This window comes from Phocoena sinus, chromosome 5 (assembly GCF_008692025.1).
Source record: "Phocoena sinus isolate mPhoSin1 chromosome 5, mPhoSin1.pri, whole genome shotgun sequence".
NCBI classification, from domain to species: Eukaryota; Metazoa; Chordata; class Mammalia; order Artiodactyla; family Phocoenidae; genus Phocoena; species Phocoena sinus.
Window position 1 is genome coordinate 70,561,893 of NC_045767.1, and position 13,899 is coordinate 70,575,791.

The following is a 13,899-nucleotide window of genomic DNA, read 5'->3' on the forward strand; positions in this document are numbered from 1 at the left end:
CAAGTGGGTTTTTCTCTTTGATTTTTTCCCCTGTTTTTGAAGTCTTGAATTTGTTTTTGAATTTGATGAAAATATGAGTGCATAAATATTAATGGAAAAGATTAGTATCTTTCATATAAATGTTGATAACACAAGATTATGGATATTAAGAATTTTATTAAATGCTGAATTTCATTTCTTAAAGCATGAATTCAATAGAGAAAAATATCATAATTTGTCTTGTCCACACTGTTATGATTTTGATTCAGTGTCTCTGGTTCCTAAGCATGCAAATGTTAAAAATAACCACACCCCACCCCAGTTTTAATTTTATGCTTCTGGATACTTTGGATTAAGAAAAGGTAAGCCCAAGCTTCCCATAAGACCTCAATTAAAAAGAAAATAAGTGCACTACAGGGTAGCAATCAGTCAACTCATAATTCTCTTGAAATTCTGAATCTTTTTATAGGAAAAAATCTGAGAATTACTTCAAACGTATGCAGATGGATATAGGAATGCCAGAAGACTAATAACAAGAACACCAGTATAATAAAGCTATTAATATGGTCCCAAATTTCAAAATAAGTCATAAAAATGTTGATGTTTCACAGGCATTGTCTGAGGGTAACAAGTATGAAGCATTTGAAAAAAAAATTCTTAATAGATAATGAAGAACCATGACTTTGCAGAAGGTGGACCTGAGCTACTTCCCTTATCCTCCCATTGGGATGATGACAGGCTGTGTCAAAGTACAACATCCATAGGCTCCACAGAGCTTCTCTGCCCTTTTAGAACCTATGATATTATGGCAGAGTTGAGTTCCTTCAACCAGCAATATGAAAAGAGCCACATCATAAAAACTTTATATATATATATACGCACACATATATATATATGTATATATACCAAAAACTGTGAGTAAAGTAATAGCTTTTGTGCTCTTTTTAAACAAACTATGAACTATTCAAAAAAACTGGAAATGTGGCTCAGGGGGATCATTTATCCAAACCTGAGATAAATTCGAAATAGAGAGATCCCTGAAAAGACTGCTAAACATGAAGATTGGCACTTTAAAAATCACTGAAGTTTAAAAAAAATTATTAGATGGTTCTATATTAGTTCCATTTTATATTCAAACAAATAGAAACATAAATAGAAGAAAAGAGCAGAACAGTCACCATCTTAGCACACTCGTGATCTCATAGCTCAATAAACAACTCTCAGTGCTAAATTAAGTTATATATTACATTTGGTCTTTTATTTAAAGTCTTTATAAGAATGAGATGCACTTTGATTTTCAACTGAATTCTGTGGATGTGATGTGAGTGGTAGTGACACCATCCAGATGGCATGGCTAATAGTAGGAGGTAAAAAATTTTTGTTGAACAAATATTACCTTAATCAGAGCAGTAACTATACAATAGTGAGATTATATCTCTATATATGTACATGTATTTATCTACATTTTGTACATACCATAACTCTTTATGTCAATATACAGCTGCATAAAATAGTCATAATATTATGGGCCAAAGAGACCATTGTTAGTTTATTAAAAATGTTTCCCAAAAGATTAATCTTATTTTAATAAATCCATGTAACTTTTTTGTGTTTTTAAAATGATTTATGGAAGGGAGAATAATTGTAAAGACTCTGCTTCTATAATTTAAAATCCTTTTCCATGGAGCATCCTCCCTCTCTTCAGCAAGATTAAAAGCTCCTTTCAATTTATATAAACTTTAAAAGATTAAGAAGTGTGTAAGAAAAAATTCCACGAAAGTAAGAGAAATAATAGAAAATCCTGATCCACATTATTGGAATATCTCAACCATCAGGATATCATTAGGCTCAAATTAGATTTTAACAGTTGAAAGTAAAAATAAAAATAACAACAATGATAACTTTTCTGGTCAATCTACCATAAATTTTAATAAAACAGGTACCATCAATGCAGGTGCAGCCTTTTGCCAAAGGTATAGATGAGTCTTTTCTGTTGTCCTACAGAAACTGCTATTCACAACTACTTTTACATATGTACATATTTATAAATTTATAATGTATAGTCACACATTAAGGGGGAAATGCAGAACTTATAAGAACAATATTTAAAGTGTCTAACAATACATACCATACAAAGCATTTTTTTATTGCTTGTCTTCAGGCATTGTGTACTGTCTTAGACTACCACACCCTTCCCTAAACAGCCCAGAAGAGCTATGATATATTTAAATGTGTAAGAAAATAGGATATCTTCCATTCCAGTGTATGAATAAAGTGCACTTTTAAAAACAATTTAGATGACAAAGAAGGTGCTTTTGGAAGGGAATTAAAGAAATACATTAATTGGCTCATGTAACAAATTTATTTTATTAAGGATTATGGATTACTTTTCGTGAGGGAATTTTTAATGTCAAGGCTGTCTTCACCGCAAATTCTGTTAATAAGATGCATTTATGACCTTGGTATTAATACAATCATGCAAAGCACATAACAGAATCACACTGAAACAAAGAAAATGAAAAAAAATAAAATTTAAACGAGGCAAAGAAATAGCAGTTTTGGTTGTGATTTTGCTTATTTCCATAAGATACTCCTTTTATTGATTTTATGAACATACCTATTTATGCACTATACTGAACTACTGTACAAAACTGCAAGAAATGCCACTATTTGACTACTTACGTTTCTACAAAAACACCATCATGTAGGTGTATCTATTAGTAAAAGTCAACTAATAACTGCTAATGTATATGTGAGTCAAAAGGATTTTAAGTTTGCCCAAAATGTTGAATCTAGGCATGAGACACAACTATTAATTTCTATTAGCATATTTCAGGGACATAAAGAGTACTTTTTAAATACTGAAAGGAAAATGAATTTTACTCATTAATAATTAGTAATTATATAAAATTGAAAATTGTGGTTTCTAATTTAGCTACATGTTTGTGTGTGTATCCTAATTGAGCTAATTGTGTGTGCGTGTGTGTGTGTGTGATGTCTGTGCATGTGAACTAATCCGCAATCTGTTGGTGATGCTTTAAAGTTTCAGTTTAAAAATGTTCAACTCTTACCAAAACCTCTTCAGGTATACAAAGCTGCAAATTTGAGTCAGAGAAATTTAAAGTTGCAATTTACAAAAGCAGATTTACATTAATTCTTATCTGAAAGAGCTGCTTTCAAGACAGAAAAATGTGCCAATTAACTGCCCTTTCCTTTGTAATTAGTGGCTTCTGAGTCCTGATGAAAAGAAGCCTTAAGGCAGAATTTGCAGTAAACAGGAAAGGAGAGAATCATATAAGTGCTTATATATATTCTGTGACACCTATGAATTCTCATTGATGGGAGTTTTTGGCACAATTTTCTAATCCAGTATGAATGTTGCTCCACAGCAGCCAAACTGGATGTTTTTTCCAGTCTCCAGCACCAAGAAAATTTAGCTGATCGATTTCAATACAACACATACTGGAAAGAGTAAGACCTATTTATTGTCTTTTTTTTTTAATTTAAGGTAGTTTCCAATGATTAAAATAATCTGTAGGATTTCAATTATTACTTTCAAATAAACTCTAATGCTAAAAATGTCATGTCCACGACATTCCAATAGCTATTAAATTCTAGGCATAATGAACATCCTGTCAGGGTGACTCATAATTATTTGAATTTGTCATGCTGTAATATGTACATGGCTATGGACACTATACAGGGTAATTAAAAGCTGATTTCAAATCTCTAGTTTTTCTTCTGATGTGTACTAAGCTTCCAATTATACTAGCAGGGATTCTGAGCACTTGGGAAGGGAACTGATGTTGCAGATATGAGGTTCTGTTATTTAGAGGAATTCATCTTGGAACGACAATGTTACCTTACGTTATAGTTAGGCAACAGTAGAAAATACTCCTGTGTAAGACCTAAATCAAAAGAGTCCATAAAATGTGGTGTAGGATCTCCATTTTCATCGCTGTTAGGAAAAGAGAAAATAAATCAGGTCATCTGAAATCCACTTTAAACCAGTTCCTAGGGTAAATCTTTTAAAAAGGCAATGGCTTTTTGGGCATGGGGTGCTTTCTGCCTGCAGTACCACAAGTTAGCAAATGCGTGTCTCTATTAGAGGTCTATAAGCTATGTTGCTATATACATACTGTACATGTTGGTTCACAAATTAGCAGTTATTAGTCAGACTGTACATGGCAAAACAAACCAGGTTTAATGTTGCTATACATCCCAAAGACAACCTGTGTCTAGATTCAAGGACTGACCCCTAATACAGGTTCTCTGTTTAAGTATGTAGCCCAGTAAACTAAATTAAATGTACCAAACAAAACTGGGAAAACTATTCTAGACATTCTGTCAATTTTGCTAACACTGTTGAAGGTTTTCTTGGCTTCAGCTGGCTTGTTTTCCGGCTTCTTGTTGGGTTCTGGCGTGGTTGCACTCTTGGAGATGGTGGAGAGAACTGGGTCTTTTGAGAGATTCGGGGCATAATTGGCAACTGCCACTGCATAAGCATTGTTCTGTATCATGACAGAGGCTTTTTCTTTTTTCTATTGAAAAATACAAGAATTAACAGAATGTGGGTTGAGACTGCTTCTTAATATTTTCCAAACTCCAGTTCAAATTCTGAAGTATCTTGATAAGCATCATTATCCATTAGAAAGAAGGAATTTAGGGAAATAAATGTAGTTTATTAAGTCCTAAAACCATGAGGGAGAGGAAAACCCCAGAGTAAATCAATGATATCATTTTCCTGGAGAACCATTTTCTTGTTGTTTACATGGAACACTGACAATCAAAAATACGACTTTAACAAATGACGCATTTTTGACTCTTACAACTCACTCAAATATTTGTTGAATGAATGTGTGAATGAATAAATGAAATGTAGACATAATTTAACATGAGGAATGATCATCTACAGTGAATGACCTCAAATTTTGAATTAATAATTTAATTTCTTTAACTTGATAACAGGATTTCTCCCCTTCATGTCAAAATCATACAGTAATGTTTTACTCAGATGGTAGGAAATTGTATCCATATACAGATGTTAGTGTAATAAATACTAAGAACATAGATGGAAGATGAAATACAAACTTTTGGATTTCTGCCTAGCTCATCCACAACATGTTTCTCCTTATACTTCCCAGTTCAGTTCTCACCCACTTTAGTCTGGGTCACAGTTTTCTCCTGCCTGGACCAAGCAGCATTCCTTTGTACTCTTCCACTTGGCTTGACCTCATCCAATCATTAGTCAAACTACAACCCCCATGGGGACTTTTTAAAGACATAAATTGGATGGGGTCACCTGTCTGCTTAAATCTCTTAAGTACCATCTCATGGAACTTAGAATAAAATCAACACTTCCTGCCATGGTGTCTTTTTTTGTTCATTATATACCAGTCTCACTGAAATAACTTGCATTTGGAGGACTTCTTTGTTTGATGCCTTTGGCTATGCTACTTCTGATAGGGCCAGAGTAAAGGGACAAAGTAGGTAATTAAATAGTTAATCCCACTAGGGGACTGTAAGTAAAGAAAAAATTATGGGAGACTCCTGTAAGTTAATGAACACTCTAGAAAGTAGGTTTGCTTAGCCACAAAACCAAGCAGGCTTGCTTAGCAACAAAACCATGAAACAGAAGCACGAGACATGCCCCAAAACAATAAAACAATGGTGGCATGAGACCCACATCCTGCCCAGTGAGCTCAGTAAATTAATGTTTCCTAGGACACATTCCTATATGGACACTAAAAACAAAAATATAAGGAAAGGTGACATACTAAAACCTGAGATGATTTCACATTTTTAGCACAAGTTACTGCCTTTTTGCTCATTTCCATTGAGGCATGACAGTCCCAGCTTGACCATGTAGGGACAAGAAAACCCCCCTGTCTGACATGGAGGAGGAATTGATGATAGAAGCATGACATCTACTCAAGAATGAGGAAGAAGGGGTTTTTTCCCCCTCCCACTGTTCCTTTGATTATAAAACTGTAGCCTGCTAAGTCCTTGGGGCACAGCACCCTCTGGCCTGCCTGCTTGTAAGCCTCACAAGCATCCTATTCTAATACATCACGTTTTATCTATCTCTTTGTCTCTCACTTAATTCTTTCTGCACTGAGACATAAAGAACCGGAGCTTGGAGTCCCCTGAAATGCCACCTAGTGGTTTCACTTCCTCTTCCTGGAATGGCTTCCCTGCATCCCATTTTCCACATGATCAATACCCTCTCATGTTGTGGTCTTGGTTGAAGTGTCATTTCCTCAGAAAGTACTTCCTAACCACTCTATCTAATGTCATCCTGGCTCCCCATCTATACTCTTTTAGAGCACCCAGTTTACTTCCATCATGTCATTTTTCAAAATGAGTAAATTCTTTCTTTAGTTGTGTGATTATTTGACTGACATCTTCCTTTCCTATTAGAATCTAAGTTCATTGAAGGCTGGTGCTATTTCTGTCTTGTTCACCATTATAATCTTAGCATGATTCCTTCCAGGAAGTAGGCAGGTAATATGTAACCAAATTAACGAAACCTGAAAATATTTACTCAACATTAAATAATAATATTTAATGAAACCTGGAAAACTATTTAACTGCACTTCTGTATTAATACAAACTCATTGCTAGTTATCTAAATGCAAACAAATTTGAGCCAGCAATGAATTATCCAAAATAGTGAATAGTGTAAATCAACAGATTTATAGGACCAACTGACCTAGAACAGAATTTCAAGTATCAGTATCTCACAATGTCCAAGTAAAATAAGATAACAAAGGGCCTCTGAAAGCCCAGGAGGGTCTGTAAACAGGCCCACATTTCCTGTCCTTCACTGACACTGGGTTTCTCCCTCACCTCTTTCCCTTGCTGTTAAGGCATTCTTCCAGAACTGGCTGGAGCAAAAAAGGAAAAGGGGTAAGGGATTACCATTTGTAGCTTTATGAAAGCTATAAAACAGCTTTTCCCATGTTACACATGGAGGGTAATCCTCAAGCATCTAACTGGTAGCAATGATAACTAACACCCTGTGAGCCCTAGGATGTGTCAGGTTGAGTGTTAAGCCTAAGGGTGTCATTGCTGACAAAATTCACTACTGGATAAGAAGTAAGTTCTATGTTGTAACCCCAAGTTACAAAATCAGAAACAGAAGCTAAAGAGGTTTTGTGACATGACCAGGTCTCCTGTCTACTAAATGGCGAAAAAAAGCACACAAACTCAAATGTGTGTGGTTTCCAAACCTCTGCTTGGAGCATGCCTCGTGACTACCTCTGAGGAAGCTTGTGAGTATCTTTTTCTCAAGATTTTCCAATTGAAGTTTATATTACTAGGTCAACCTTCTAAAAGGACTTTTTAACCCATAAAATTCTGACATATAGTGTTTATATTGTTATTATTTCAGTTATACCTAAACATCACTTAAACTGATATCGAATTGCAGAGATTGGGCAATGCAGAATTCCTAACAAAGTTCCTGGCACAGGGCAGGCTCAGAAAATGTTTGCTTCATGATAAATGAATGACATCTACTAGAATGATTACTGTGATTTTATATATATATATATATATATATATATATATATATATATATATAAAATGTATATAAGCATATAATGTATTTTATAGAATACAATAACCATTTATTAGATTAATAGAAATAGATTCTAATAGTGTGTTCTGCAATTCTATTATGTAATTATCCCGAAAGTCCTCAATTTCAACATCTATAGATGTAGGAGACTGAGAAATAATAAAATAAGCTCAACTGAAAAACATTGCTGCAGAATTTCCACGTTTGTGGAAACTGTTTCACTTGTGATTGAGACATATAAGAGGGAAGTGGGAAAATATGACTGTACACTAAAACAGCAAATGATTTATTTTTATACATTATCTGGGGAAAAAAAGTAAATTATGCTGCTTTAGAATCAGTGGATGCTGTTACTTAAGTGGAATGAAAAGGGAAGATAACCCATACTAATTAAACTTTCTTTTTTTTTTTTTTTTTGCGGTACGCGGGCCTCTCACTGTTGTGGCCTCTCCCGTTGCGGAGCACAGGCTCCGGACGCGCAGGCTCAGCGGCCATGGCTCACGGACCCAGCCGCTCCGCAGCATGTGGGCTCCTCCCGGACTGGGGCACGAACCCGTGTCCCCTTCATCGGCAGGCGGACTCTCAACCACTGCGCCACCAGGGAAGCCCTAAACTTTCTATTTTTTAAATGACATTTTATAAGAATCAGAATATTCTGAGGTTATTACTTTATTAGAGTGTCCAAATATATAATTAAAATTTTAAGTCTGGAAAATTCCTGATTACAGAAATCAAAACATCTTACATCATCGTGGCAAACCAGTTTTGGCCTTCTTGGAGTATTAGATAAAATGAAGTGTTAGTAAATTGAGCAAACGCTTTAGCTAAAATATAGACACCTAGTAGTGAAGTGACCTAGGATATAAATGAAAATAACAATCACATAGTTTCAGAGTTGGAAAGAATCTCAGAGACTGAATAAGGAAATGGAGCTTAGAATAAGGAAATGGAGCTCTCATAAATACAACACTAAATACAACAGTCTTTGGAGAAAACCCCAGGTTTACAAAGTGGCAAATTTATGCCCTTTCTACATACCATGTTGCTTTTTTACAGTCATTGTGGCTACTAGAAAGCCCATTACTTGTAAAACAACATGCTCCCTTGTCAGATGCTATTGTTAACTGTCTGCTAACCATCCTGACTGAGAAAAGTGATACTTACAGAAGATTGTTTGAAGGTTATACAGTCCATCCACTTCTCTAAGTACTCTAAAGTCTTTCCTTGGATTAAACTGGGCCATGAGAAAGCTATATACTTGGACCATATTAGCTTAGCTCCTTGAAGAATTGCCTTCACTGAGTTGTATATTAATGTAATGCCTTCAGCTTTTATTGAAGGGGACTACAAGAAACATCAATATAAAATTCATTACTGCTTTTACTGGGAAAATGTTGACATTACTTGCAATAGCACCCAACTTTCCCTAATATAAAACCCATATGATATTGTTTAAAAAAGATTTTTAGTATAGGACAGTCGTTCTTTCTGAGGAAATTTATACATCCATTTTTTGGTTAAAGAAAGATAAGTTTCCCCCATGGTTTACTCTCATAGCCAAGAAGCTCAAGATTTGAATCTCAGCATAATCTAGCTGTGAACTACAGTTCATGTTCTGGCCCAAATGGTGGACTTATTTGCAGTCTATTTTCCTTCATCCTGATTTTCTACTTCTATTTATATCTTATTATAATAATTTAAGTACATGCATTCTTTTGGTAAACTGGCTGAAATGCTTTTGGAACAAGGCATGATGTTTAAAAATGCATATAAATGAATAAAAACACCTGAAATACAATGTTTTCTATGAATTGCATGGAGTGAATCACAAAACAATGGCACATTTCATGTTAGTTTGGATATTGCGGTGCTATGCCTATATTTCAAGTAATTTAATATATAGTGTATTTCCAGAGAATATGCTTTTCTTGGCCAGTGTAGAACCACTGACTCAGATTTAGAAATAAAAACAATCTCGAGACAAAAGGTATTTTTAAAAATTTAATTCAAATAAACTATGTGCTAAATGCTATGTCAGGTATTGGCAGAGAAATAATGAATAAGACAAAACTATTATCCTCTTAGATCAGGTAACCTACTGTTAGAAACAGATTTGTTTATAATAAAAGTATAATTTAATGAGGTTACATAAAAGAAATTCATGCCAGGTACTGTAGAAGGATAATGGGGGGATGGCAATTAGATACAATTGGATAGATTTGAAGGAATAAGTAGTTCATCAGTTAGAAAAGAAAGGAGAGGGCATTTTAGCAAGAGGGCTGAACACATCTAATGCCATGGAGATGTGTAGGGGCATGGAATTGGGAGATGTTTTTAATGGCTAGAGGAAGCATATGAGCATGGACTTTAGACTTGTGTTCAATCTTGGATTCACCACTTATTAGATGTGTGATCCTGAGCAAGTAACTTTACTTGACCAATCTTATATTTCCTCATTTCTAACATGGAGATATTCCCAGGCACATAGTAGTAAGTGCACAATAAATTACACACACACAAAATTTCTTATTATTTATTATGTAAACAAATATATGAGAAGGCTATATATTTGGACCATATTAGCTGAGCTGCTTGAAGAATTGCTTTCAAAAATTCATTAAAGAGCTGAAAAATTAAATGAACAGATTTCTGTTTTAGAAAGATAACTCTGGCACTACTGTAGAGGATGGATTAAAGGGAGACATGATTTAGAGATAATGAGGAATAAAGAGTCTCAAAATAATGAGAGAGGCAAGGGCATGGTCTATGACATATAGGTAGGAGAATGGACATCATTCAATGACTGATTAGGTCTTAAGGGTAACTTCCAAGGTGTTGGTTTCTGAGATTAGGTTTTGCCATGAACTGAGGTATATATGAAAAAAAAAATGTAGGCATTTAGGAGATTTTTTGCTTGTTTGTTGTTTCTTTCACCTTTTAAAAGAGATATGTAAAAACTGAAATGTCATATTCATGTAGAAATGCCTAGGGAACAGGTTGGATATATGAGATTGGAAGTTAAAGGTATGGAGTATAGCTGTAGATAATAACTGTGGAAGGTAAGATAAAGGTGTTGGCTGTAGTTGTGATTTGGTTATACTTCATTAATTCATACCATATTTATTGAGCAACTAATATATACTAGGCCCTGTGCGAAGGGACAAGGATAAATGATTTATTAAAATAAACATGGTCATTGTTATCATGATCAGTGAAGGAGATGGTATATAAGCATGCAATTACAAACTGTGATAAAGAATTAAATGGAAAAGAGCAGGATACTATACACACTTATAAAGTGATCTAATTATTCAGGGGTGTGGGGAGCAAGTGTTCAGAAATTTCCTGAGGATTGGTATATGTGCCGAAGATGAGTGGGTTTTACCTATTTGGATATAATAAATAATGAACAGTGTGCTTAGTGTTGCTGACATTCCTACAAGTATTGTCAGTAAAATCCTTAAAGTGAGAATCACATATGAATAGTAAAAACAAAAACAGAAAATAAATGTAAATGACTATTTTGGGGATAAACAATAGCAGATGCTAAGGAGATTGGATCTACTCTGAACTCAGGCAAAGACTCTCAAAGAACAGAATGAATAGTGGTAGCTGCCAAGATTTGAGGAAGGAAGTTGATATTCTAAGGCCTGTTTTAAAGGCCTAAGAGAAGAGAAAAAGTTGCTGACTTGGACCTGAAATGGAACCTTGGAGTATAACAGTATTCAATGGATTCAATGGGGATCCCTTAAGAATGGAAAATTATCTTACCTGAAAATGTAGAGGTCGTTGCTGTCCTTCAGTTATAGGACAATGAATGGAAAGAATTACAGTGAGCTGAGAATTAAACTAGAAGTGAGAACATACACATTATAAGCAATGTTTTCAAAAAGCTTGAATGGAGAAAAAGAGGGTGGAATCTGATAATGGGGAAATGGATGACATACAATCTGGAGAGAGTTTTGGTTTTGCCTTTATGATAAATTAAACATATTAAGCATCTTCAGAAACTTAAAGCAAGGAGACGGTTGAAAAGGAGAAGATAGCTTTGAAGAAGTAAGAGAAGAAAATAATAACTGATGCTTCAAGATTGAAAAAGGAACAAGAAGAAAAGAATCAAGAGATGGGGTGGAAGTCTTGAGGAAGTGGAAGAACACTGGGTGTAAGAGAAGGTTCCGGAAGAACTTGGGGGGTTGCATAAGTAGATATTTTCTTATATGGAAGGGCATAAGTGTTTGCCCTTCCATATAAGTTAGATTATTTGATCCACCACTACATTTTTAGAATGATAAAATTTTGTTGACTAATTTCACACCTTAGGCTAAAGGTATAGTGTACACACTTGTGCAAGATCACAGAGCAAGGTAGGCTTTGTCTTCTAATAGAGGGCTCAAATGTGTCTTGAATATGAAGTGAGTGGATTTATTTATTTATTTGCAAAAACTAACGTTAAAGATCAACAGAGCACAATCTACATGAAAACTGTATGTTAAATACGTATCTCTTTCTTTCAAACATATAATATTAATATGAATCTCTGAGTGATTATTCTTATGAGACAAATGAATACTTGCCAGTTAACAAACCTTTAATAACTTTTCATATACTCTTTGGATTGACAGATAATTTAAGTGCATCTACTTATGTTTACTAACTTCAAAAAAGAGGACTTCCTCCAGTCTGGTTAAACTGAAAGGATGCCAATTTGGCTGATGGATAAAAACTTTGTATTTCAGGAAAATTATTGTTCTCCACTTAATTAAATCTAAGGATAACTAAAGCAGAGGTAAATTGCACTGAAATATCTTTTTTAGGCATATGTGCTAGTTTGGGGCACTATACTAGATTTCCTTTTAGTTCTAAGGACCTGGTTACTTCCAAGGTAGGTTTAGGAAATACCTCCCCAGATTCATTTCAATCATGAAAATGGATTGAGTACCCATTGATAAATTCACCACTGTAAAGTTTTAAAAGTCTTTCCATGAAGGCAAAGAAGTCTTCTCATTGGTATTACATTGCCAGATCTAATATCAGAAACTTATTTATTCTCTTATTCAACAAAACTTTCTGAAGTGCCTACTAAGTGACTGGCACTGTGCTTGGCACTCTAGCTGTGGAAAAGTGATTAAGAACAAACAAGTTGCCTGATATAATGTTCCCTTTAACTTATCCACTGAACTTGAACCACTTATTACTGAAATAATACAACTTTGTTAGTTGTTTTCCTGCAAATTAGGTTGGAACATAAATGATTTCAACCTAGATTTAGCTTCACTATGTGTGATCTGCTATGTGGGTGGAGTTAAATCCAGTATTCACCAGTAGTAGGTTATTGCTTTTAGAATGCATTATCAAGAATGTGTTTTTCGCATTTATAGGTACTTCTCTTTTCCAAGTTCAGGGGGTGAGAAGGCATATTATTTGATATGCCAAATCACAATATCAATTTGATTGACACCCTCATCGCATTAAAAATAATATATCAGTATATTTCTACACAGGGCATTTACACTACAAACCACTATTTATCTTTTGTGACATATTTACAAAGCATTTTATCTTCAAAAAAAGTTAGTATGAAAGTGCATGTGTAACTAATATAAAAAGAAGTAATTGCATAGATAGCAATGGAAAAGCAGTATATTTTATGGGGAATGACAACATCAATCAACAGTAAAATGCAATGGAAATGGTAAAATAACCTAGAAGTTAAGCATGGAAAATTAATCAGATTCCCTTTAATATTTACTCATTGGCTATTAGTATACAAAACATAGCTTATAAAATGAAATAAACCAGCAGTCTTATGAGAACTTATACAGTTTACAAAATTAGGGAAAAAGAGCAAGACTTTTAAACTATAACATCAACTGTTTGTATGCTTTAACTGCAATATTGTCATAGAAATTTGAAAAAAAATTTATATTCAAATAACTGAAAAGGAAAATCAGCAAGTATGTTATTCCAAATTTAATGGAAGGGTATTCAGGTAGATATTTTATTAAAAAGGAGCCCTCCAAGTAGAACTTTTTACTATTATTAAGACTACTTTATATCTCATTGTGACATATACAAAACCTCCTCTTAAGACAGATGAATAATAATCTATAGACTAAGAAAGGAAATGGCTATTTATCAATGCACAAAACTCCCACTTCCTTCAGTACTTGAAACCTAAAAATAGACACCTGAAATAATTACCAAAGAAGTTAATCTTCAAAACAAATACTTTTTCTCTTATAGACTGCAGGAGCAACTTAAAATGTCTAGGCATTCCTACCTAGTTACTTATTCCATACAACATGGGAGAGATTACGATGCTGCCAGTCTCTTACATC

General features: G+C 34.3%; 1 protein-coding gene across 5 annotated transcripts in view; it reads right to left on the reverse strand.

The window, feature by feature from the left end:
* Positions 1–876: 876 nt before the first annotated feature.
* Positions 877–13,899, reverse strand: part of GABRA2 (gamma-aminobutyric acid type A receptor subunit alpha2) — a 120,929-nt gene continuing 107,906 nt past the window's right edge. For 3 of the 5 annotated variants that reach the window (XM_032632663.1, XM_032632662.1, XM_032632664.1), the window contains one exon: positions 877–4,520. In XM_032632663.1, coding sequence (XP_032488554.1) covers positions 4,224–4,520 — 297 coding nt within the window. In that variant the 3' untranslated portion in view covers positions 877–4,223. Of the gene's footprint in view, positions 4,521–8,725; positions 8,906–13,899 lie in introns of all 5 variants that reach the window. The other 2 variants (XM_032632661.1, XM_032632660.1) reach the window with 1 other exon arrangement.